This window comes from Hirundo rustica, chromosome 9, assembly GCF_015227805.2.
Source record: "Hirundo rustica isolate bHirRus1 chromosome 9, bHirRus1.pri.v3, whole genome shotgun sequence".
Taxonomy (NCBI): domain Eukaryota; kingdom Metazoa; phylum Chordata; class Aves; order Passeriformes; family Hirundinidae; genus Hirundo; species Hirundo rustica.
The window spans coordinates 2,637,329-2,663,359 of NC_053458.1; the positions used below are offsets into that span (position 1 = coordinate 2,637,329).

At 43.7% G+C, this 26,031-nt stretch overlaps 2 protein-coding genes and 1 long non-coding RNA gene across 5 annotated transcripts in view; 1 reads left to right on the forward strand and 2 right to left on the reverse strand.

The window, feature by feature from the left end:
* PATJ (PATJ crumbs cell polarity complex component) overlaps positions 1-9,304 on the reverse strand; it is a 141,320-nt gene extending 132,016 nt beyond the window's left edge. Inside the window, exons 1-4 of one of the 2 annotated variants that reach the window (XM_040072877.1) lie at positions 9,158-9,304; positions 3,231-3,290; positions 2,982-3,148; positions 1,172-1,354 (exon numbers count right to left, since the gene is read on the reverse strand). In XM_040072877.1, coding sequence (XP_039928811.1) covers positions 1,172-1,354; positions 2,982-3,148; positions 3,231-3,252 — 372 coding nt within the window. In that variant the 5' untranslated portion in view covers positions 3,253-3,290; positions 9,158-9,304. The remainder of the gene's footprint in view (positions 1-1,171; positions 1,355-2,981; positions 3,149-3,230; positions 3,291-9,157) is intronic. The other variant, XM_040072880.2, reaches the window with a different exon arrangement.
* A 758-nt stretch (positions 9,305-10,062) lies between these two features.
* On the reverse strand, positions 10,063-11,724 carry LOC120756713 (uncharacterized). 2 transcript variants are annotated; one of them, XR_005702215.1, is made up of 2 exons: positions 11,516-11,724; positions 10,063-11,062 (listed from the first exon to the last, which is right to left on the reverse strand). It is a non-coding gene; the product is annotated as an uncharacterized LOC120756713 (long non-coding RNA). The 2 variants fall into 2 exon arrangements; XR_005702216.1 differs by having other exon boundaries at positions 11,507-11,655.
* Positions 11,725-11,893: 169 nt separating this feature from the next.
* TM2D1 (TM2 domain containing 1) lies at positions 11,894-25,271 on the forward strand. The gene is made up of 6 exons (XM_040073293.2): positions 11,894-12,140; positions 13,393-13,466; positions 15,932-16,040; positions 20,329-20,420; positions 23,135-23,208; positions 24,423-25,271. Exons 1-6 carry the CDS (start codon positions 12,022-12,024, stop codon positions 24,531-24,533), a joined length of 579 nt encoding a protein of 192 aa, XP_039929227.1. The 5' UTR covers positions 11,894-12,021; the 3' UTR covers positions 24,534-25,271.
* The last annotated feature ends 760 nt before the right edge of the window (positions 25,272-26,031 follow it).

Below are 26,031 nucleotides of genomic sequence, written 5' to 3' on the forward strand. Positions count from 1 at the left end.
TCCTCCATTTATTATTTTTAATATAGCAATGTATTGGATATGCAAGCACTCTGAGGTTCTGAAACCTCAGGGAATTTAAGAGCTGCTTTCACACTTCATTCACATTATGAGATGAATTCCAAAGTGGATGAAAACTATGAACGAAGTGCTGTCTAGAGCAATATATTTGGGATTTCTGGAAATGCTGTATAGCTGAACTAAATTACTTGTCTTTTGGCTCCCCTTGCTTTTAATGCTGATTTTTAGGTGTGCATTCAAAAGACTGCGGCTTTTAAGTAAAGAAATTAATTTCCTACCCCTCCCTGCAGCTTCACACTTGAAGCCAAAACAAAGTTTGCTTTTGCAACTGTTTTTCAGTTCTAATACAAGATTTTTGGGGTTGTTTACCGGGAAATATTACTGTGAGAATGCACTGCTATCACAGCTCTTGCATTCCAAATAACATGCAGCCTTGACTGCTAAATCTCATCTCTGATGAGTTAATGACACACTAATGAGAAGAGTAATGCTCAAAATATTACAGCTACATTAAGGTAGTCAATTAGCAACAGTTACTTAATATAGAAAGGCATGACTAACCAATTAAATTAATGGTTCAAAATAACACAGAACAATACATTCATGGTATAAATGCCAATCCCACGTGGGTGGATTTCTGCACCTGTACGAATTCTTAGGGAATTTGGTACCTCTGCATCTGTCTGGCAAAGTTAAGACATACTAAATAAAGAGTTAAATAAAATATTACGTGCCAATTTTTTTAATCCTTTGCACTGTTAATAAAGCTGGTACATTTCCAATTTAAAAATGCACTTGGTAAACAAGTGCCTCCATCAAAACAAGCTTCTGCTGAAAATGTCCATTTTCAATTAAGTGTCATCAAATACCAAAAAATGTTTCCTGGCAGCTGAAATTTCCTTATTACGTTGGTGTGTTTGGTAGAAAGTAAAACAGAAAACTGGCAATGGAAGTTAAAAACAACAAAACAAGCCACCAAGCCACTTCCTATTGGTGACATTCTCTTCCACAGGGAAAAGTTCTCAACACTTCTACTCTCTCCTGGTTAGGAGGCAGCACGCTTCCAGACAACAACAAAAACAGCGTGAAATGCTCCAAAATGAAAAAAAAAAAAAAAAAAAAAAGTTTGGTTCACTAAACCTTAGAGCCTTACCTTTGCCATTTGCTGGATGATCGTGTTAAATTCATTAACTCCCAGGTTTGGGGTGAAGGCTGGTGCTTTGGGTCCAGGCGAAGTGCAGGGTGTCCCAGCAGTGACTGATTTGTCAGCGAACACCAACAGCCCCCTCTTGGTAAAATCAAAATCCACCGAGCGGTCAGGAGGCATGTAACTGAGCTGTTGAAAAGGAACGAAGGTGTGGGCAAACTACCGAAAACAAAAGAAGGGTTTTTCCACGAGTTCCGTTTTACGTGCAGGCTGCCCAAGGAGCAAAAATACCTGTGGTCATATGTGCCCATTCACACAAATGAATATATATATATACATATTCATACCAATATACCTGTATAAATCAGGCAGTGTTAATATACAATCTGTGACCAAGCTACCATATCAAATTTAAACTGTTTTTCAGGAGTTCCCTGAATGTTTCAGCTGTGTTTCTACTCCACGCATTTTCCTCTGTTTCTTTCATGCTTCTCCCCTGCCCGTGCCCCATTATCCTCTTTTCACCTTGGTATTCCAGAAACAAGTGCAAAAGCACCAAACACTAAAGAGGCTCTCAAGCACTGCTGCAACTGTTAGGGAAACCTAAACAGAATTTTAGCACAAAAATTCAGGTATTTTGAGTCATTCAGGAGCATGAGGCCTGGTTTGTATTATTCTGAGAGCCTAGGGTACAAACTACCACTGAACACCTTATCAGTGTTAGAACTTGCACTCCTAGTCCTCACTGATAATGAAGAAATGAAAAATATTCCCAGTGTGACATAACAAACTGGAAAATCCCATCCTGAATGAAGCTGCCCATGCTTAAATAGAATTTCAAGAAAGCCTGAATCTTCCAGATACGAGAATTCCGAGCATTCTGAATGCACTACGCCTCAGTCACTTCTTAGATACATTTGCACTTTCACACATTTTTTTTATAGCATGCAGACGTGCATCCTGGCCTTGGAAGGAAGGGATGCAGCACCTCTGGGAACTTGGGAAGGAGGGATAATGAATGGCACAGCCACCACCAGGCCAGCCAGGCAGGAACATCTGCAATAAATACATCTGGCAAGGGACAACGTTGTCCCCCTGACACCCACCCTGCTGTAATTCCAGCTGGGCACAGTGACAGCAGAGACAGGGATTGCTGCTGGTCAATCCCTGGTTTTAAGATGATTTTAACTCAGCTGCAAGGTGAAACCTGTCCATGCCCACGTCCACAAAATCAAGCGTCACTTGGCTTTATAAACCACGCAAGTTCCAACCTCTGCTGAAGCCAAGTCATTTTAAAACTCGCTTGGGTACAGCTGCATCAGAGCTTGGTAAATCTTCAGGCTGGGTTTTCTACGCTTCCCAAGGCAGGTTAAGGATTCTTGTAAAAAATTAGCAAGAAGTAAGCGATGCTGTGTTTTAGGGAGGAAAAAAAAAAAAAAAACGCCGCCAGTGAGCTGATAACCAGCACTTAGCTCCTCTGAAAAACAAAGGTTCCCAGTTCCAACACTGTTCAGGACTCCAAACACTGGAGCTGATGTCTTTTGCAGATGTTTTTTTCCAACACAACCCTGCTTTCTCCTGCATCTCTTTCAAAGCACGTTGCCCCGCGACCTCTTGGTTGCAAAACCACTTCTCATTTCAGCAGTGCCTCTGCAGACACCAGCTCCACAGAAGGAAAAAGAGGCCCAACACTCACTAACGCCACGTTACAGCTTATTAACGAGAGCGCCCTCGTTAACGCACGCCTACACACCCCGATTCAAGTTCCACTGGCCCAGAGTTACCATCACACCAACAACAGGAATTCTGCACTCACTTGTTCCTTCAGCTGCTTGATGGATTGCTGGAGAGTCAGGATCTGGTTGAACAAGGGGCTCCTGAGGGTGTTCCGTAGGACAGTCAGGTTTTCCTGGTGCTGGGAATCCCTTCTCTCCTGCAGTTTTGCCTGCAGGCGATCCAGGATCTGCAGCACCTGCTGCTTATCTGCACCACAAACGAGTCCAGGTTAGGAATGGAGCTTCTTTGCTCAGTGCTCAGCAAAAGGAATCATTTTCAGACCACGTACCTGCTGCTGGATTTTCGGGCATGTTGAAGGGTATTTTTGGAATTGCTCAGTATAGCCTGGCTGAGGTTTAAAAAAAAAAAATAAATCTAATTAATAAATGATAGATCTAAATAGAACAGTAACATTTGATAAATGCAATAATACTAAGCTAACTACAATGATTTTAATAAAAAAATACTACTACCCCTGTTGTTTATCCCAAGTATTTAACAAAGCTCTCAACATAGCCTCAGCATATCAAAAAAATTTTCCTTGTTCCACGTGCTTTTGCTTTCACACACAGGAAGGAATACGAACCACTCTTCCAAACCTGAATAAAAATGCAGGTTATGAAAAAAAAAACTGAAAAGGAAAAGTGAGACACAGATACGTTCAACCAAATTATTTTGAATATTAAAGTTGTGATCTCCACAGATACACACAGAGCTACAATCTACCTATTATTTAGAAGATACTTTCCACCTGATCAGTATTCTTATCATGATAGTTTAGCCCTGCTGGATGGAAATATAGGTGAAACTCTGTGTTTCCACATAAAACAATGAAGTTCCCTCCACTCACGGGACAGCACAGAATTAAAGCCCAAAACTGGGCATATTAAATCCCTGTTCCAACTCATTCCCGAGGAAGGTCTGTTCTAATCACAGCCTGATTTACAACAGGCGAAGGAAGCCCGTTCTCTTCTCCTGCAGGTGTTTGCTTTTCTCTTTTCTACATACATGAACAGCAAAATATCCTTTATTAAGCTTTTAAGGAGTGGAATATCCCTTATCAAGCTACTCCACAGTGCCAAACAGAACAGGTCTCCAACAGGGGCTGAGGCCTAGGCGGCAGCATAAAAACAACAGACTTGCAATTAGCAGAGATGATAAATTTGTACCCTTGCTTGCACGTTATTAAGTTGATGTGGAGCCTGTCATTCTGAAATCTATCAGGGCAGCTCTACCAAACAAGATTCCTTCACTTAGTACAAGCTCCTCTGAAAGAAGTCAGCCATTTACCAGCACAATTTACATAATTTTAATTCTATCCAGCATGTAAGTGTGTAATTTCAGAATAATATATCTGGAATTATTCTGCAGCAAGACCAGCCATATCCCTCTCTCTGTGTAAAAGCTTTTTATTTATTTTTTACTCTTGCAATTCAAGAGGAGCAAGGGTCATTCTGGTGAACGTGACACCAGGGTAAGCACATTCCAGGAGCTCTCTCCCAGCAGGACCTCTGATCCTTTCAGCTCTGCCTCTGACGCTGTCTCTGCTCACACTGAAAACATCTGGAATTCTGGGAGGACACTGTTATGGTTACCAAAATATTAATGATGCAGGTGAGTAGCTTCCCTTCTCCTGCAGAGTCGGGTTAAGTTGATTTACCTAATTGGAAAAAAGAAGTGGATGGAGGTGTGTCACAAACCACAATTTCAGATTTATGCCCCCTTTGCCGTGCTTTGCAGGAGCTTTGGCTCCTGCAGGAATTCCTGCAGAACTCAGTGGGTTTGGGTGGTTTCCACCCAAAATGAGTCGCTTTGCAAGGCTCCTAACAGATTTAGGAGGTCATTTTAAATCAAACTCGTAGCAAGAGTTGAAGCAGCAAAGCCATACAACCCCCGGAAAGATTTTCAGGAATGCATCTGAACATTTGGAAGTGCTGCAGCTTTATTTTCTTTTCCATTCGAAGTAAAACACTTCTAAGAGCACAGCAGCCTTTGATTCTGTGCTGAGAGCTGATTCTGAAGAGCAGATGAAAACACCATTTCCTTACACACTCCTGAGTCTTCATTAAACCCACAAGACAAAACTCAACCTCCCTGACTGAAAATACAGCATGAACCTTAACAAATCAGGACAAAGAATATGGAAATTTGTTCTTTCTTCCCGCTTTAACTTCCCTCCATTCACTTCCCTCCTCTGTTTTTCTACCTCTCATCAGCAGTTAAAAGAGGAAAGCGAGCGAACCAAAATGAGAAAGGGACGGAAAATAACTCCTGTGAGGAAAAGCGGCTTGAAACACCTTTTAACCAGCAGTGGGGTGAGGAAAAGATTAAACCGAGAGAAGAAATCCAGCATGGCAGGAAATAACGAGGACTTGACAGCACCGTGCCCACCCAAGAGCCAAAGCCAAGAGGCTGGTCCAGCTCCCCAGCCCTCTTTCATGCATTTATTCTTCCCTTTCCATTTTCCATTCAGCTGATCCCACAGTGAGCTGGAACAGGGAGCTAAAGACTCAGAAAGAGTCCTTCACGTTTTGGTGGCGTGAGCTTTGTGCCCAGGCAGCTCTGAGCTGCCAGCACTGGCAGGAGGGGACAAGAGGGGAGGGGGTGACACGTCCACACCTCACAGCAGGACCAAACTGTACCACCAGAAAGACTCGTTCCCAGCCCAAAACAGCCCCCAACCACTGAGCTAACCATCCCCCAAATTAGTCTTTTTTTCCCTTGCAGAGGGTGTAACAACAGCAATTATGGCAATGGGGACTGACCCGAGAAAACTGGAGATTTAAATTTAAGAAGAATTATAGGTGAGAGATCTTGGCTCCATAGAGGCAGAAGTTCCCTGGAGAAGGAGGTACAAAACAGGGGGAAAAAAAAAAAAAAAAGACTAAAGAAAGTTTCAGCTTCTTGATTGAGCTGCTCCAAGTGTCCCTAACAGCCACTGCAGGCTACTCGTGCTGATGGATGCCCAAGTGGATCTCAGGTGGTTGAATAACAGTTCAAGTTTACACAGCACTTTGGGGCCCCTCATGATCCGAGCTGGCCTCCTGAGATGCTTTTTAATGGGTTTTTTTTTTTTGGGGGGGGGGGGTGCAATATGTTAAAACCGCGCTCAGTATTTCTTTATTCTCCTTTTTCCATAAGAGAGTGGGGGGAAAAACATTATAGCAAACAGCTCCTTCTGGTGTGAAGGGATCCCTGAAAATATAAACTAATTTAGAGTTTCCAAGTCATGGCTGTTTGAGGACAGGTCTCTAAGACCGACTTTTGGGCACCAGAGAAACTCACAACTCCACGTATTACTGGTCTCTATGTTTAAGAGCCCAAACAGTTTATCACTAAACATTTTCCAAACACACCCTAAGTCCAGGCAGAGTGTCAGCAAACAGCTGATAAATTAGAAAGTCCATTTCTAGGTGTCAATTTTGAAGAACGATCCAAACCACTTTGGTTTGTCCCGTTAAAACCAGTTCAGGCACTCCACATCCCGCTTCCTTAGCTCCAGTCTCCAGCTTCTATACACACTTATTTATCTTATTGGAAACCTCAGCTCAACATTTCCAACATAACCATAAAATCATCGAGAAAATGATGAATTTCAGAAGGTTGAGCATTTTGTAACCCCAGGACAGCATCCATCTGGGGTTCCACTGTCTTCACTTCTGAGAGCTGAACTCAACGCATCCGAGGGAGTGGGAAAGCTTCAGAAGGTTTTGTACGGAATCCCAAGACTTGGATCTTCTTCAAAAGCAGCGCAAGGAAAAAGGAATTCCCCCATGCTGGTGCCAGCAGAGGGTCATCAGAAGAGCTGAAAGGTTTAAGTCTTCCATTGCCATCACCCCCCTGCCAGATGTCTGCCACTTGCACGGAGACACGGAGCGCTCAGCCCCGGCACGTCCCAGAGCCAGAGGGGAACACGGCATCCCAACATCCCGTCGGCAGCCCTGACAAACACCTGCCCTCCACAAAGGGCTGCTGGAAGGTGGAAATCGAGGGCTTGGCTGCTGGGGTCTGGAAGAGGACACAGCTCAGCCAGCAGAGATCATTCTGCCCACTCATTCACAACCACCTCTGCCCCACGTCCTTCAACATGGCCTCCAACAAAGTGCGTCCCTGCAGGAAAAGTCCGGCCTTTTGGGATGTTCTCCCCACTCAGCCTGGCTGGAATCTTTGGGGAAAATAAAACCCACAAGTGCTAACTAAGCGCTGCCATTTCTTACAGGCTTCTAACACAACCAGCCTCAGCAGCCTGCCACAGGAACAGCCAAAGGGCTCATCCCGATCCAAAGTCACCTTTCTGCACTAATGCAGTTGGAATTTTTCCTGACCCTGTTATCATGAGTGACTAATACAGAGCATATCGTCCTCCTCATCACAGAGACCTCTGACTCGGAAAATTTCGGTTTAAGAGTTGATAAAAGCAAAAGCAAGGGAAAACAGCATTTGTTAGTGTGATCTTAATCCTAAATTGTCCTAACGTGCCATCAGCTGAACCTCAGATATTCAGAATTTTATCGGTTACACGCCGTCAAGCGACTCCATACTGTGAAAAAACACTATTCTAACGCATATTTTTCTGTCCTACACGTCATGCTCTGTTTCACTGATACGGTACAGAAAAATTCAGTCAGACCAAGCATAGCACATACACACCTTTCCTCTGAAACCACCTCTGCTCTGTGCAATGCTGCAGGATTTACAAAAATGCTGTCGAGCACACACTGACTGCTCCAGGCACTTGAAAAAAGGAAAAAAATTTGAATTCTTCTGTGAGTACCTGAACATAGATACACCACACATCTCCAAGGCGCAGTGGGTCACAGCTAAATATTGCTAAAAGTAGAAAAAAATACTGTGTGGGCAGGTTGAGTTTTACACACGGTTAGTGATTACAGGAGGAGGAAAGTCAAGTAAACCCAGTACTCAGCACCTGTGATTTCCAGTCTCGGTGCAGATCAAGAGGAGCCTTACTCAGTCTCCAGGCATGGTAAATTCAGCAAGCAGAACCTGAATTCCTGTGGACTTCAGCCTCTAGGGAAGCACCGGTGTGGGTTCTCTGCTGTCTAATAGAAGTTAGAGTTCATGCCAAAGCTGCTCTCCACGAAGCAAAAACACGGTCTCAGAAACCTGTTCTCATGGAAAACTCCTTTCCAGTATCTAAATAGTGTCATTATCAATAAATCCTAGGTACTTTGATGACAGTGTACACAAGTAACAAATCACTTCACAGGGAACAGAGCTGTTAAATCTGGAACCGTGAACTTCCAAGGGTCAGAAACTAAAAAGGAATGCGGAAGAACTGTTTTCCCATTAACCACCCGTCAACAAAGTAAAAACCTGCTCTGCTAAGAATCTCTAGACTGACAGGCACTTGACTGGAAGTGTTGTAACAGGTGTGCTACTTCCCTCCTCTCCTCCTCCTCCTGAGCCAGCCTCTCCAAGCAATGGAAACTGTTTGCACAACAACACCAGGATGACTTCAGTGCCACGGAGAGCCTTTGGCTGCCATCAGGAACCACACAGCCCTGCCCTGTCTTTACTGGGGTGTCGGGGACTTGTCGAGGTCCCTGGTGCCAGAAGGGCTTTCACATGGGGGTCTCTGGATGAGTGCAGGCTGGTATCCTGGCCATGGCTAGACTGGGCAAGCTGCTGTTCACAGGTCTGGCTCTGGAAGCAGGAGATGGCTGGACATGGTCACAGAATTCCAGGATGGGTCAGGTTGGAAGGAACAAATGACCACACGACCAAGTGACAACAGTTGGGTCATTTGGTCCAAATGCCCTGCTCAAGAAGGGCCATCCCAGAGCACAAGGTACAGGATGGTTCTGGAATGCCCCGGGGGAGGGAGACTCCACACCCTCTCTGGACAGTCAGTCCCAGAGCTCTGTCACCTGCCCAAGAAAGAAGTTCATCCTCACATCCAGGAGGAACTTCCTGGGCATCTGTTTCTGCCTGTCGTACTACTGCTTGGCACCACCAGGCAGAGCCCGGCTCCATCCTCTTGGCGGGATGGGATACTTGTTACAGATAAACACAGGTTTTTATCCCCTTCAGATATTTACGCGCACATTTCACCGGGCGGTCCACACCGCCGCGTCCGGAGGGGAATCCACTCCTGCAGCAGAGCCCTCGCACCACGCCGACTTGTCCGTGCCCCCCTCCTGTCTCACCCCACTCCATCCCACCCCATCCGTGCCACTCCCGGGGCGGACGCGGTACCTGCGGGCGGGCGGGCGGCGCCGGGGGCGGGATGCCGGGATGCGGGGAGCGGCGGGATGCCGGGAGCGGCGGGATGGCCGCCGGCGCTCACCTGGGCGGAAGCGGGAAGCGAGGGGCGATCCCGGCTCACCTGCGGCGCAGGAAGCCGGGGCGGCGCGGCAGGAGAGCCGCCTCCCGAGGGACGGCCGGCGCTCGGCCCCTCCCGGCTCCGCGGGGGCAGCGCTGCGGCGGGACACGGGCTCTGGCCGCCGCGGGAAGTGCAGGGCTTGTGCTGCAGAGCCCCAGTTAAGTTTTTAGTCAGTTTTCCAGGTGAGCCTGAGCCTGCTTATGGATCATAGTTTGGCCTCCAGCCTCCCCAGTGAAGGCAAATCGCGTCTGTAAATACTGTAGGAAAGCTTGTTTTTCGCTTATTTGCAGCACATCAATGTCCAGACTGAGTGATACTCTGTGATTCTATGTTTTGAACTCCCTACTGAGGGATAGAGCCGGCTTGGTGTGCTCTGTTCCCTTCGGACACAGGGGTGAAGATCCTCGGGTGAAGTGTGTATAAATAGTATGGGTATAAAAATATTTTTATAATAATATGCTCTGCTCAGCCTCAGCAGCGCAGCCCCCACCACTTCACAGAAGGGAATGGCAAAAAACAACAGGAAAACTCATATGGAGTGAAGGGATTGCAAGAATCCCCCCCACAGCACCCCACGTCACTGTGGCTTCTGCAACACAGAAGGTTGTCCAGGATGATAATAAAAGCAAAATTTTCCTCCCACTAGTCACTAAATAGTGAACAGGCACCATTTTAGTTGAAATTAATTGCATGAACTGTGTGTGCTTTCTAAAACCTGTACATTAGCCTGCTTTCTGACTTCTTAAAATTATATACATACACACATAAAAGAGTCAAATTAAAGTCGATGAATACAATTTTTATTCCGTTACAGTTTCCCGAGCTCATCTGCTGACCTTACGCGGCCCCATTGGTTGCATGGGGTAAGGGCTACAAGAGGTTTGGAAATCAATTTCTCCTGAGTTCAGATTGATTTCCCCTTGTTCTGGCACCCGTTCCGTTTCACGGGGCGGCAGCAATTGCACCGAGAGCGCTAAGAACACGCCGCTCCATCCCCCTTCCTAAGGATTCCGAGCGCTCAGCTCAGCTTCCCAGCCCTTCCTCTCAGTTTTAATTAATGTGGCGCTCGTGAGAAGTGACAATTTTCCTGACAGTGATGAACAGCGAGTGGTGTATTTATCCATGCGAGGGACGCGCCGCAGACAGAAGAGCCGGGCACTTTTCCCATCAGTGCACCTCCATCTCCATCTCCGAGGGCTGAGTTCATCCCGGAGCGCGCTCCGGCCCTGCCCTTTCGCTTCCAGTTGCTGAGAGGAGTATCAATTTTCATTTGCATACTTTGCCTGCTGAACTCCGGGCTGCCAATTCAGTTTACGCGAAATCTCCCAAAAAGCTGTTCGATGGCAATATTTCGCATCGCTGGCTGAGCTCTTTGTCAGCCATCCACACGTTTTAAATCCGCGTTTCCACGGATTCTTAGAATATCTGGGACTGGGACAAATCCTTCTTTGGTACTGACAGGCTCCAGACAAGTCACCACGCACCAAAATAATGCCCAAGAAAACCCAAAAGACTTCCAGAAGGGATGGGTAGTGATGATGTTCTCCTCAGTGCTATCTCGGAGTTGCTTTTCCAGCTTTTTAGGTTCAGTCTTCCAGTTTTCAGGGCCCCTATTTGTTTTTCAGGAAATGCTTCTTGAGCAGATGTAAACTTGGGACAGTAGTGTTGCCTTTCCTGGGTGTGTTTAATCCAAAGGACCTCTCCATCTCCTGTAAACACTCCAGGATCCCTTAGCAGTTCATAAGTGGAAAAGTGATGCCTTCAAACATCAGAGAAACCTGAAAAAATCACAACAGAAAAACAATTAACTGTCATGGTAGTGAGAATAGGGAAAGGTTTGTCATCACCACAAAATACCTTGTGAAGAGCAAATGCTGATTGAAAAGCTTGCCTGCTCCAGGAATTCAGTATTCATTTTAAAAACTGAAATAAAGAGCAATGCAGTTCCATGTGAAAATAGGCTAAGATTTTCAAATTATTGCTTTAATCCGGCTGCTGTGGGTGTGCTGGACACAGCATCAGCACACCAGGCCCACCTGGATGACAGGGGATGCGCCAGTCTGGGTTAACACGTCTCTGACTTCTGATGGGCTTTTTCAACGTATTTTTCAAGTACCCAGCAAACTCCAGACACCAGCGGGGACACCCAGAGGTGCGATTTCGCCGGGTGGGCCGGTGCTATAGCGTGGGTGTTTGGGAGAGCGGGGAGGGGTTCACCTCACCTCCCTTACCCGGCCCCGCCGCTCGGTTCAGGGCGAGTCCTGCCCGCGGTGCCAGCATCCGGAGCAGCCCCAGCCTCGCTTCGAGAGCCGCCTCAGGGCTCCTCACGGGTCCCCCAACCACCCCCACAGCACCCCGGGGCCGCAGACCCTCTCACCCGACATCTTAACTGCGGGCAAACGCGGAGCCGGCGCCTGCGGCGGGCGCGGCCATCTTTACTGGGGGCGCGACCCCGCCCGTCCCAACGCCGGGCCCTGCCAGCGCCATCTTGAGTGAGGGCGCGCTCTGCCCTCAGCGCGGCCTCGCCCGCCATATTTAATGAGGTCACCCCCCCCCCATCCCCCTCCGCCACTAAAAGAACCTCTTAAGCTCCCCAAAAAGCTTAACCTGTACCCTCAGCAAACCACGAACGCCTCGGGATCCCCCTTCTTTTCTCCTCGCAGGCAGCGCGGGCTCTCCCCGCGGCGGGGCCGCTCCGCTCCTCCCCGGGTCAGCTGACGGCGGCGGCGGTCCCGTCATGGCCGCCCGGAGCGGCACGGCTGAGGCGTTGGTCTTGTTTCTCCTCTGGTTCGCAGCCCTGGAGGGAGCAGCGGGCTCGGAGCCGCCGCTCAAGTGCGAGGATCTGCGGCTGGGGCAATATCCTGAGCGGGGCCGGGGTCGGATCGGGGGCGGTTGTTGTGGCGATGGGCCCGGTGTGAGCGGGGGGCACCGCTTGTGGGGAGGGGAAGGGGCGGTGGGACCGGGAGGTGCCGGGCAGGGCGGGGGGTTCCTGGAAAACCTCAGACTGGGAGCCCCGGGAGGGTCTCGGCTGGCAGGAGCGGGACAGGGCTCCTCAGGGTGCGGGAATTGGGGACGCGGCCTCGAAGCTGCGCCAGGGGATGTTCAGGTTGGACATCAGGAGGAATTTCTTCACATAAAGGGTGATTAGACATTGGAAGGGGCTGCCCAGGGATGTGGCAGAGTCCACACTGATTGTGGCACTCTGTGCTCTGATCTGGGTGACAGGGTGGGCATCAGTCACAGGTTGGACTCCACGGTCTCGGCTTTTCCAACCTAATTTATTTTGTGATTTCTGGCGGTACTGTGTGTGCTCCAGCGTATGCTTGGGGTGTTCTTCAAAGAGATTGCCATGGGATGAGAGAGCCCGCTTTGCCACCACTCCGCCTTATTTATTATTTGCAGGAGCGAGACGTGGAGACTTGGCCGTTTTACCAGGAAAAAAATGTGTTTCTGTGCCTTGCAGAGCTCCGAGGAGCAGGAGGTGTGAGGCTCCTGGCTCTCCAAGGCACCTCTTGCCCTCCTCAGAACATGTTGGTTGATGGCAGCTGACAGTTTTTGATGATCAAAAGTGTTAGGAAAGCAAATCTTGGAAAAGCTTGCTTCATCTCCTGCTTTACTTGGCTGTGGGAGCTGAGACCTCTGGAAGTCAGTTCCTGCTCAGTTTGTTCCTGCACCAAATTCCTGCCATTTCAGATGCTCATTTTTACGCATTAGTTGAATTTTGTGTGTTCCCGTAGATTAAATTTTCTCCACCAAATGCCTCAATTTCAAGGCACTGTGCTATTTAAATAAGGGAAGGAGACCAGATGAGGCGTGTGCTGCCTTGTTGCCTCCAAGTACAGAGGCTGTGACTGATAAATATTGTAGTTCCTTTAGGTAGTGCTGACTGCAGCACTAATTAAATGTGGGGCTTATGCGATATATTGGTGTATTAAATTGGATTAGCAGATTTGCTGCATGGTAATGTGCCGCTCCTCTTTTGGGGGATGGGTAGGCACCGACATCAAGGTGCATCTTAAATCCTCGGGGTTTAAAGAAGGTGGAATAAATTACTGTTAAACCTGTTGTAGTGTTTGATATGAAAACTGTTTTCCTCAATTACCTGAACATATATGTGTGATGAGCCTAAAATAGACAATAGCACACAAGAACCTATGAATTGCACAAATCACACAGCATATGGTAAGGATTTTTAACTTATATATTGATTAACTACTTTTTTTTCAAGGAAGTGTTCAATTTACACATTTGTGTATCTACTTGATAAGCTTTATAAAAGATGGGAGTAGTAATATCATTAGTTTGAAAGCCCAAAACAGTCATGTGGATTGGGTGCTTCACTAAAAATGAATAAATACACTGTCTCTGATTGGTACTTTTGTAAGTGAGGTTTCTGGTAAATCTCTTCCATGTATGTTATACCCTTTAGGCTCTGTCCTGCACTACTGTGATTAAAACAAACCATTCCTGTCATACTGATTTTGCATATAATTATTAAAAGAATTGACACGTGACGGAACAGCCTTCAAAATCTTCTCATTTTTATGGGTTTTTTCTTGAGGCGACATAGTGCCTTCCATCACCACCAGGTTTTGGTGCACAAGGCTCTGATTTGAAAGCACATTTATTTGATGTTCAGTTCTGACATACTTCAGAGCACAACAGAAACATTCATAAATTGATTACTTAGTTTCCTACCTGAGCTTAACTTTGATGTTCTCAGGCATTGAAATAAACAGTCTGTGTTGATAGCACAGCAACTTTGCTTTATGTGCACCCCTGTTTTAAAATCATGGGATTATGGAATGGTTTGGGTTGGAAGGGATCTTAAACCTCATCTCATCCCAACCCCTGCCATGACAGGGACACCTTCCACTCTCCCAGGGTGCTCCAAGCCCTGTCCAACCTGGCCTTGGACACTGCCAGGGATGGAGAGTCCACAAAATTCATGTAGCTGCCTGTTGTCTTTCATATTTTGCTTCCTATAAGCGCTGAATGATTTTCTTTTCGGGTAGTAAAGGTTTTCCAAATCATTTCAGACACTGGATGTAAATATTTTGCACAATGGATCCTTTTGAAAGTTTTTTCAGTTCTTTCCATCATTTTGACGTTGTGTCCCTGACTATAAATGGGCAGTCAGATGCCAGATAAAATACTGCATAGTTTGAGATTGAACATAACTCCAGATTATCAGTTGTTTAACTAATTACCGTGTGATTGTATTTAATACACTGCACTTTTGAACAGGAGATAAGCTTCAGAGTAGAACAAGTTGCTGAATTAATTAACAATGTTTCTTTGTGTAGTCTTTTTACACACACGCACCAGTTTTTAGATTGTCCTAATTGCACATTTTTTCAGTATTACCTGAGTAATAAAAAGTTAATTTCTGGATCATGCTTGAAGCACAACAATTTCTGATCCCTTTCTGCTATCCCTCACCCAGATAATCATGGTTTAATTCAAAGCATCAAAGTGATGTTATTGAGTAGAAGGTTTGGAGTCTTTGGAGTGACCCTGAGAAGAAAGCTGTGGCCTTTTCTGTATCAATATATTTTAACTCTGCTGGGTTTCTTCTAATAATGGAAAAAACTTCTTAATTTACTTCACAAGAAATAATGTATATCTTTGTAATTGCCTTAGATTAGGCACATTGATCAGTAGCATCATGGAATGATTTAGGTTGGGAGGGACTTTAAATAAATATTATCTTATTTCACTCCCTACTGTGGGCAGGGACAACTTCCACTATCCCAGAGTGCTGTCCAACCTGGCCTTGGACACTTCCAGGGATGGGGTATAAAATCCATGTAAGATTTTCTGGCAGTTAAGTCCACACATAACTCAATAACTTATTTTATTTTTTGTCCCTATGCAATACAGGTAGGCATTAAAAAAATCCATCTCTTGCCTGTGTGCATTGCTGGAAAATCTGGAAAGAGTGTTAAACCTGGCTTGCAGTTTTGTTGGAATTAACCAACAGGACTCACAAATACTGGAAGCTGATAGAAAGTGCGTTAAGGACTGAATTTTTTCCTTTAAAACAACAGACTACAGCACTGGAGAGTGACTAATATTCTGGTAGTATATTGCAAACTTTAGCAGGTGTGACTTTCTGCTGTGATTTCCACTTTGATTCCCCTGAGAGTCAAGAACAATGGAATAATTTGGGTAGAGAGACCCCTCAGGAAGTTGCATAGTCCAACCTCCTGCTCAAATCAGTGTTGGCACTGAATTCCCACCAGGTTGCTCGGGGTTTTGTGCAGTCAGACCTTGAAAACCTCCAGGGATGGTGATGGCATGACTTCTCTGGGCAACTTGTTCCAATATTTGACTGTTCTCTTAATGAAAATGTTTTCTGTGTGTCAACTTGAAATTTCTCATTGACTGATACTGAAGCCAGAGTTGCAAATTACAACAAAATTGGGGCAGCAATTAGGTTTGTATATTTTGCTTAAAATGTAGCAAGGAAAAGCTACAAGTTAGTGTTAAGACTGGCTTAAAAAATATTTTTAAACAAGTAATTGTGTGTGAACTGTGCTTTGTATCAAAACTGTTGCACAGTAGAACTTAATTAGTTTCACTTGTGTGTTGTCAGAAAACTGCTCTGAGTGTCAGCTTAATATGGAATCATTTTTTGTCCTCAGTTCAATGTCTGCCAGCACCAAATATTACTTGCAAAGATCACCTTGGCATAGAGAAATTCTTCACGGGACAGGAAGTTGGATTTTACAAGCCTATTGAGTGTCGCAATGTGTGAGTACTCTTTGGTTTTGAAAAACTGAAGTTTGTCCAAAAATTGTATGATGTGTTGGCAGAAGGAGAATAGAAGTAAAACAGAACCGTGCACATTATTCCCAGTAGTTAATCCTGTAATAAACACTACAAAGATTCAACACAAGGTCATGGCAAGGGTTGGGTTGGGAGGGACCTTAAAGCCCATCTCATTCCGCCCCCCTGCCATGGCCAGGGACACCTTCCACTAGACCAGCTTGCTCTAAATGTTGCTCTAAGGAAATCTGAAATCTGTCTGCACATTTTCTTTTTGTTGTTTAGTTATGTTTGTGTCTTTGCTTTACCTTATTCTTTTACCTTCGCTTTACTTCGTACTTTAGCTTGGCCAAATTTTGCTCCAAATGCTGAGGCCACATTTCACGTGTGCTTAAAATCAGCACAATTGCTGGAAGGAGCTGTTGGGGACACACTCCATCCCCTTCCCTGACAGACCCCAGGACATCAGGGAGCTGCCTTGGATCAGTTCCCCAGTTTGAGTCACAGTACAGTAGCTTCGAGTGCTCGTGCCAGCGCAGGGATGAGGGTGACTCAAGGATAAAACAGAGAGGACAAAGGAGGGCTGGACAGGGCTGTGCTGCTCCGTGCTTCATGCCAGCTTAAAGTGTGCCTGTAGCTGCAGCTGAATGTCTATTATGCATGAATTTTAGGGGAGCTTCAGGATCTCTGCGGTTCCCCCCAAAGTCTATAAGAGAAACTGTTCTCTGTTTTGAAACAACTTTTGTGTTTAGTCCAATCCACTGTGTCTTTTAAGAGCCTGTTTCTGGGACATGAATGATGGACCTCGTTTTTCTAAAGCGCATTGTGAGTGATGGAGAGCTCTGGATACCAATAAATGTTCCAACTGGCCAGTGCTAATGATCAGCCAGCACCTGTCACTACCATTTGTTTCTTCTTTTTCTGGGATTCACACTGGAACCTTTCTCTTTTGTCCTGCTGGAATCCTTGGAAATTTAAACTCCACTAATACTGGGTACTCCCTATCACTCTAGTGGGCAGATAACTCTTGATGTGCTACTTGCTGCTCAGTAATTTGCCTAACTCAGAAGTACAGCTCTGCCTCTTAAATATTTCGTAAATATTTTCTCTGTATTTTGTCTTCTCAGCAGTCAAAGCTCAGCAAACTGAAGAAAACATATTATTACATCTAATCAAATTGAAATGCCAGCAAAGTAGATGTCAGTCACATTTTTGTCCAGAAACAATTGTGTTTCAGTCCCATCTGTGACGGGGGCTGAGGAGAGGATGAGCTATACTAGTTTAATGAAACTGCTTCCTCTTTAGATTAGATGGTAATTCTTATGTTTGGAGAGGTTTTTTGCATACACATATTTTTGGTTTAGTATATTTTCTAGAAATGCTTTTTAAAAGTAGCTTTTCTTTACATTTATTTATTAAAATCCAGATCTGTAGGCAGAGAAATGTCATCCTTCTTACAGTATCTGTTACTTGATCGTGGCTATAATTTATAATGAATAATCAGTGGTTACACTGCCAAAAGAACTTGCTGTGACTTTTCCAGTCCCACAAATGCTGGCATGGCAGAAAGAGAAAAGAACCCTTTTTGCACTGAAAATTCCAGTAAAATACAACTGTGAATGTAGATGGAGTTACATGAGCATGTCCTTCATAATGTCCTAAAACCAGTAAAAAATGGCAGCAAGATTAATATCACCGTCCTTCATCTGTACATTTATTTAAAAAGTGGTCCAGTCACTGATAGACCTTTTATGAGGCACTTTGAATGTTACCTATGAAATATTGTTTTAAGTAAGAATTTCCAGCTTACTATTACAACAATAGCCCTGCCTTTTCTACTGCTTTTTGGATATTTTCCAGCATCGTACTGAGTTTTGGTAGAAACTGTAACTGTAGAAATAACTGCACATCATTTAGCCAGAAAATTAGTTTGAGAAGGCATCTTCCTGTGGCAGGATTGTCCCAGCATGGGGACACCAGGTGAATCTCCGTCCCCAGCTTTTGTGAAGGACAAATCAGCAAGTTGTCCTTAGCCAGAAATGTAATTTAGTTTTGGCTAAGTTCTAGGATCCAGCTATTTTAGAGCAAGACCAGGAGATGTTACGTGTCTATGTGAGTGGATGTGTTCAAGTTCAGTTATCCCAGTAATAATTCAAGGAAAAGCTTGTAAAGTTGCCAGCAAAGAAGTCCTGGGAGTCAAGATTGCTTAGGTTTGGCTTTAATCTGATGTTTTGGAGGTAGATCTTTTTGGCCAAATTCTAGAATCTCCCAGATTGGCATCTATCATATATTTTGCTTAATATGTGCAGGCCCTGATGCTGCAGAGTTGAAATGTCCATTGTTCAAGTGTTGCAGTTCCAGGGAAGGAGGCCATGGAATGATTCTCTGTGAACAAATTCAAGGGGTTCAGTGTGGACAGGTCTTTGAGCAGAGCCGAGAGACCCTGAAAGAGCAACCTGCAGCAGCACCTGCTCTGGTCAACTGCTGTGGAAGAGCTGGGAGGAAAAGTTTTCACTGTGGCAGCTGGAAGAAATGCATGCAGAAAAAATAAAGGTTAGGTGAGGCTGAGAAGCACAAGAAAATCAAAAGAAAAACTGACAAGAAATTGCATCTTTTACCCAATTGTAGAAATTCCTTCAGATGCCTGGGATGTGTCATTTTCCTTCTCAGTGGTTTACCCTTTGTGCATGTTTTTAGCTGAAGGAGTAAGGCGAAGGAAACACCAGAGTGGATGCAGCCTTGTTTGTTACAGTGTTCTCATGCTTCCCCTTCCTGCTGGATTTCTTCTGCCCGTCAGTTTGATGTTGATGAGGCTGCAGAAACTGTTGTGCTTTCAGAAGCATCTCAGTGCATAGGCAAGGGCTCAGTTTATTACTAGTTGTGATCAGGAGCAAAATTAAACCTTGTTCCCATTTTTATGTAACAGCTCTTTTTACGCTTTAGCATCCTTGGAAGGCTGTTGACACTTTGTAGCTGATAAACAATTTCCAACAGTGTACCTCAAGTTTGAAATAAGCCCATTAGTGTTCCTTACAGTGGAAACAAGACAGTTCTAGAGATGATAATTTACGTTACATTAGGTTCCAGGAATGCCCTGTGTGTTCCGTGTTGCTAATAAACACCAAGTAACAAATACTGAGGTAAGAGTCATGATTTAATCACTTAATGTTGCCATTAGGTTTTAAAGTCAGTAAATTTAGATAATAAGCAAAAAAGATAGGTCTCTACTTGGCATTGAAAATGCTTAATAAAAGTGCTTGGACTTTTGTCAGCTACTGTCTTTTTGAGACTGTTTTATTCAACTGTCAACCGAGAGTTTAATTTGGGCCTATTAAATAATTGCTGGCATGTAGTAGTGCACGTATCAAAACAGTGAATTATTGAATATTTTTCAGTTCTAATTACATTTGGGTTTGCTGTTCAGGAGCTCGCTGTTGGCCGAGGCGGCGATTCCAGCATCGAGAGCGATATGTTTTTAGCTCCCTTATTAGTGCAAAGTTCTCCAGCAGGGACTGCACTAACAGGTGGTTCCGTGGCTGCATCGCTCCAGCTGTTGGCAAGGACGGTTCCAATTAGGATAAATCTGAAAAAGTCTTTTCTATCTGTTTATTTTTTATGACTAACCATGGGAAGCTTAACTTGAGAGCGCCTCTCTCTACCCCCGTGCGTCTTTGTGCTGTCAACAGTTCTTTTCATTGTGACTTTGTGCCATTTACAGTGTAATGAGTGAATCCATGACTTACTCTTTTTGTTGAATCCTTCCTGCAGCTTCTTTAGCCGGTGGCCATGGTTCATTTCTCCTTCAGATCTCGTGGCAATTACTGTCTCTGCTGACATCTCACCTGCCTGTCCTGTTCCTCTCCATTTGGCTGCGTGTGAGACTAATGCCTGCAGACAGTATTCACACACCTCCTGCCTTCCTGAGCTTGTCTCAGTAGGGCTGAACTCTTAGGAAGTGCTCTGTGAAGCTGGGGATGGATCAGCAACTGAATTATGTCTTGACAAGAAATCATCATTTAGTTTCAGAATAATCTGTATTCTGCAAGAGTACGCTCGAGTTGCAGCAGCTGAGGTTCCTTTATGGGGGATGCCTTCTCAGTTTGAAAGCTTAACATTATCAATTCCATGGCCGTTAATTGAAGATAAATAACAAGTCTGTTTTTTTTTTTTTTTAAACCAGAGCAGCAGGAAAATGAGTCACTACTTTAACAGTCAAAAGTATGAGTGGATATATTTTGCAGTCATTATCTACATTGCTTGTTTCTTTTGGCAGAAATGGATACTCCTACAAAGTGGCAGTGGCTCTGTCCTTATTTCTTGGATGGTTGGGAGCAGATAGATTTTATTTAGGATATCCTGCATTAGGTAAGTTTATTCCTTAACTTTTTCTTTGAGATAAATCTTATTCTTATGACTGACTTGTATGTGTATACTCATATTTTGAGTAATGAAAGCTGACAGTCACAGTTTTAATATTTAAAACTACAATCCTTGCTTCATGGTCAAGTGAGATAAAATGCTGCATTATCCTCAGCCTGCTCTTCTGTTGGAGTGGTGACAAATGGAGATGTAGTGTTCAGCAGATAAAATCCTAATAAGCAAATGGGGTTATTGCTACTCAAAGTTTTGCTTTGCATTGATGTTTTACCACAGCATTTTTTGTGAGGCACTGGAGCAGACGTGGCATTGCCTCACGAGCCACCCTTAAATGAGACTTGACTCCACCAGGAAAAAAGTGGACAAATTTTACAGTAAACCTGGTGTTTTGGGAGATGGAATTTATTCTGGCAAACGCACACCTTCAAGATAACTCATGGTATTAATAACAATGCTGCAGAAACTGGGAATTCTGATAACCCCTCTCTCTGGTTTTTAGGACCTCATTCCCAGGATGATGGTGCCACTGGCTTTAAAATAATGAAAATACCTTATTATGACAGAACTGCCTTCACTGGCCTTGTTTCTGAGCTGGACAAAGGGAGTGAATATAAGTGTAGATAGGATGGAGCAATGATGTGGAAAAAGCTGTACTGTGAAGTGTTGCTGTCACTTCAGCCAGAAATTTTGAGTTTCTGCCCATTAAATGCCAACTCTTTTTAATGACATTATCTGTCCTTCTCTATAATCTTGATTAACATCCATATCTTTTATCCCTGAGATCCTATAATTACCATTTACTTTGTCCATCTGTGTCACAAAAAGATGCATGTTTGAAAACAGTCAATAAGGTGCATTACTTAGTAGTACTACTGGATTTGGAATAATAATTTGCAGTAATTATTTTTAATATATTGTGGTAATATAGATTCATAAATCTTTAATTTTTGTAGAAGTTCTTTATGGCTGCTGCTTTCATCCTACTGGATTATACTGCAGCCAGTAGCCAAAGTTAATATTTAAAATTAAACCCTTCCAAAGCCAAATTTTCAGTTTTTTGAAAGGTAAAAAAGGCAAAAGCAAATAGGTAAGAGTAGAAAAGAATAAAAATCAACCCATTGGATTCCTTTACAGTGGCTGATTAGGGATTTCTTAGGTCATCTGTGCCTTGGCAAAAAATGGTTAAGAAAGCTTAATAGCATTGAAATGGTTTTTGCAAGTGTATTGAAGACTGTAAATGCTCTTTGGTTTATTTTTTTCCCCTTCTCTGTTGTTTAAAGAGCACACAAATACAAACAAGCTATTGAGTATGAAGAAATCAGGAAGGCAGCCTCTTCCTCTCCCACACACTGTGAACCAAACCAGGAGTAATTACTGTAGAACAACACTATTTTTTTCCCTCTCTGCTTTTGAACAGTTTATTTTCTCAGTGTGATCTGCTTGTAGGGAGGGGAGTGAGGAGGAAGGAAAAAACCCAACTTCACCCTGCACTCCAGAAATAAATGCCAGGTTCAGAAACAGTTCTCCTCCATCCAATTCCTTCAGTAAAGTGGAGCTGCAGCAGTGCTAAGAAATCTGCTGGGTTCCTAAAATCCCAGCTGGCACGTGCCAGGGGCAGGGACACCTTCAGTGGATCAGGTTGTGCAGAGCTCCATCCAACCTGGACACTTCCAGGGATCCAGGAGCAGCCACAGCTTCACAGGGAAGGATGCACATGGACTTTTCTTCCATGAGAGACAAATCCAGGCAGTGGGATGCTGTTCCTGCAGAGTGGATGCAGCTCCTCCCCTCCTGTGCCCCATATGCAGCCCCATAAACAGCCCTGGGGGACTGGAGGTGCTTTGTGGGACATCTTGGTGCTTTGGAGAGAAGGGATTGACCAAAATCTTTCCCTCAAATGATGCTCAAAATATATATAGTTCTCTCTGGATTACATTCATTGTACAAGAAACTATTGATATTAAAAAAAAAAAAAAAAAAAAAAAAAAAAAAAAAAAAAAAAAAAAAATTAAGGCAGCCTCATTTTTTTGAAGGCATTTTCCAAATGAAGTCTGCCTTGCAGGACAAATTCCAATAAAACATTAATCTGTCATTTGCCATTCCCATATATTTTCTATTAATCTTTCATATATTTGTATAAACCCCAACATTTTTGAATACCGGTTAAAAAGAAGTGTTAACATATTTTTATATATATTCAAAAAAAAAAACATATTTCAGCAAAAATATAAAAATTATACAAAGGATTGTTTTCCAAAGTTGCATGTTCTGAAAATCGAATCAGTATGTGCTGCAACTCATGAGGTGGCAGAAAGTCTCTTTTTATTCATAAGCAATTTTTGCCCAAGTTGGGATTTTTCTGTCTGTGCCTCGGTGAAAGGAATATTTCAGTAACTTGATTATCAACTTTTGCCTTTCCTTGTTTAAGAATATTTAGATGTTAAGAAAAAAAAAATGTTAATATTTAAAATCTTTAAAGTGCATTCAGGATCTGGAAATAGGAATATGTGGTTTGGGTTTTTCCCTGCTAATTAAAGAAGTTTAACTTTAGGTCTGCTTCTAGATAGATGTGTATATATATATATATATATATAAACACATACATTTTGTGGGATGAGGGGAGAGTTTGGATGTGATTGCCGCTAGTGATTAAATCCTAGTGATTGCTTAAAGCTACATTAAATTTTGCTTTTCTTTTTTAGGTTTGTTAAAATTCTGCACAGTAGGGTTTTGTGGAATTGGGAGCCTAATTGATTTCATACTTATTTCAATGCAGGTAAGTCAGGGCTTTTGAGAAAAGATACAAATCTGTGTTTTTTAAAGCTTTGGTTTGATTACTAACACTTTGTTAACATTTTGGCCTTAAGAAACACTGGATATTGAAAAATCAAGGCATTTATTTTGGCTCTGTAGATTGCTGTTGTAGAATATAGACACAAAATATCAATATATTTCCTGTTGGAATTAAAACTTAGATTAGCCATGTATAAATACTGACAATGAATGCCTTGGAAGCTGTAGCACCATAAATTCAAGTGGTCAGAACCTCTTTATGTGAGGCAGAGCGTTGGACTCAGCATGGGATGTCCTGCTGTTCCCAGAATCCTCCAGTTCTGGGTTTGCCTGTGCTTTATGCTGATGAAAGAAGACATTGCCACTTGCATTTTCCACCTCTCCTCCAAATTCAAGTCCCACATCAGCTGAGAGCTGTGACTGAGGGATTCAGGAGGGTTAAATCCCCAGCTGGAGTAACATCTTGTGACATCATGAAATTGCCAAATCGTTTTGTTCAGCAGCGCAGCCATTTAGCATGAATTGCAAATCAGCTCTGGTGAACTCAAAATCCATTGTGGATGTGGGAGTTGTTTCTAGGGGTCTGTAGGAAAATATTTAAAAATGTGCACTTTGCATCTGTCCTTGGTGTGCATTCTCAAATTCCTCCTCTGCTGTCGCAGTGATCTTGCCTCAGAGCACTTAGAGATCCAGTTGAGAGTATCTTTCATCTCTCCTTGTTGATCTCCCTGGTGCCTCCACATCAATTTAGCACTTCCAGAACAAAAACTCCATGATCTTTCTTCCTCCTCTTCATTCCTTACCTGTTCAGTATTTCAAAGACACTTGTCATCAGCCTAATTCTCTGCTGCCGGCCCTCCTTTGTTCAGGAAAAGTGGTTTGGAGCCCACTCGTTTGTTAGGCTGGTTTTGTGCCTCAAATCCTCATCGGATTAGCCGGGTCCCAGTGTCTGGCTGTGTAATTTGGTTGATTAGGAGCCCAGGGGAAATGTTCCTTCTGAGACAGCGCTCGCTAAAACAGTTAAACTGCAGCATAACTTCAAAATAAATCTAGTTTCTGTTTGACTAATTAAGCATGACTAATTTTATGATGGGAAAATTAGCAGTAATTGAGACATTAGCACAAAGTATATATTTCACTTCATATTGAAAAGTCTTGGTTTTTTTTTTTTTTTTTTTTCCCCCCCCTCTCTTGCAGATCGTCGGCCCTTCCGACGGCTCCAGTTACATCATCGATTATTACGGGGCCAGGCTGACCCGGCTCACCATCACCAACGCAACCTTCAGGAAAATGCAGACCTATCCCTAATATCCCTGACTCTGGCAGGGAGGGGCACAAATCCGTAGGTGCAGCTTGTTTTGACAGCTGGATCCAGCGGTGCTCTGGAGTTGCTGAGGATTTCCTGATCGCCCCCCGTCAGAACGGAATATTAAACGCGCCGTGAACAAAGATGATAAAATGTGAAAGTTCCTCACGTGAACGAGTTTACCTCAAAGGTGGAACTTTGGGACTGCTCTGTTTCCGGGAGCAGACTGTTGTACAGACTGTTGATGTGTCTGTGTCATTGAGAGCGTTACAGGGAGCTGCAGAGAGAGTTGTCCATAATAAATATGCTGATATTTATTCCATTGAAATTGGTAAGAGTTTTAGCGTGGATGGGCCAGGGTTACACTTGGGGCTCAGTCCATGTGGCGGTTTGGAAATTAACTTAAATATCCCCAACTACACAAACTGCCTTTTTTCCCATCCTCCCAAAGAACCCAAAATCTTAGGCTGCTGTAGCCTGTGAAATTCTGTTAATTGAAACAATTATTTCTTCAAAATTTGGTCAAGTTGCAAAATTTAGTCAGGTGCTGACCAACAGTAGAAATATGGATGCATAAAAAATAGAACTGTAGATGACACATCACTAAAAAGGAGGGTGGATGTTGGGGGTGCCCTGGGGTTAGAAAAAGAAATAATTGTTCTGCTTATTTTGATTTTTTTTCTTTCCTCTCTTGCAACCATCCACAGGGAAATAAAGACTTTTTTTTTTCTGAAAATAAATTGGTGTGTGTGTTTTACAGCTACAGAGTGTCAAAAGAGTGAATTCTTTGTAGTACTAAAGCCCTTAAAAGGTTCTTATTTTGGGTCAGATGTGTTTCAGTGCAATAAATTCAGTGTCTTTCAAAGCTGTTTGACCAAAGTCTTTTTGAACAACCAGGATTTCACTGGATGTTCCTTCCAGGAACAGACAGAAAACATGTCAGCAAAATCTTCATGCTATTTGACCAATTTTAAGCATTCTCTTCACCTTCTAATGAAAACTGGCACTAACTGAGGAAGAAATCCACACCATAGAAACTTCAGTGTAATCTTTGTTGTTGTTGTTTTTACAGATTTGGGCTATTTTTTTGGTTTTTCAGGTGAAACTTCCAACCTGTCATCATTATATCCACAAACTATTTTTAAGGGAATTCCCAAAAGTGAGATTCCTAAGTGGATTTATGAAAGCACAATTTGTGGGGTTTAGGCTCTTATTAACCCACATTAAGCCCAGTGCACAAAAAGCTTTGTAAAGAAATCCTGGGTTTTTCCCCCAAATCAGCATAACCTGACATGTCACATAATGAGAATGAACCACTAGGAGCAAATACTTTGTGCTTAACGTTAATTCTTTCCTTCATGCAGGGAAGATGTGGTTTTGGAATCCTTCCTGCCATGCATTTTCCTTGTGGGTTCAAAGAGACAAGAACACTCTGTCAGCTCCATTCCCTTGCCTGATACTTGTTCTGTCTCCCTTTGCTCTCTCTCTCACTGAATGCGC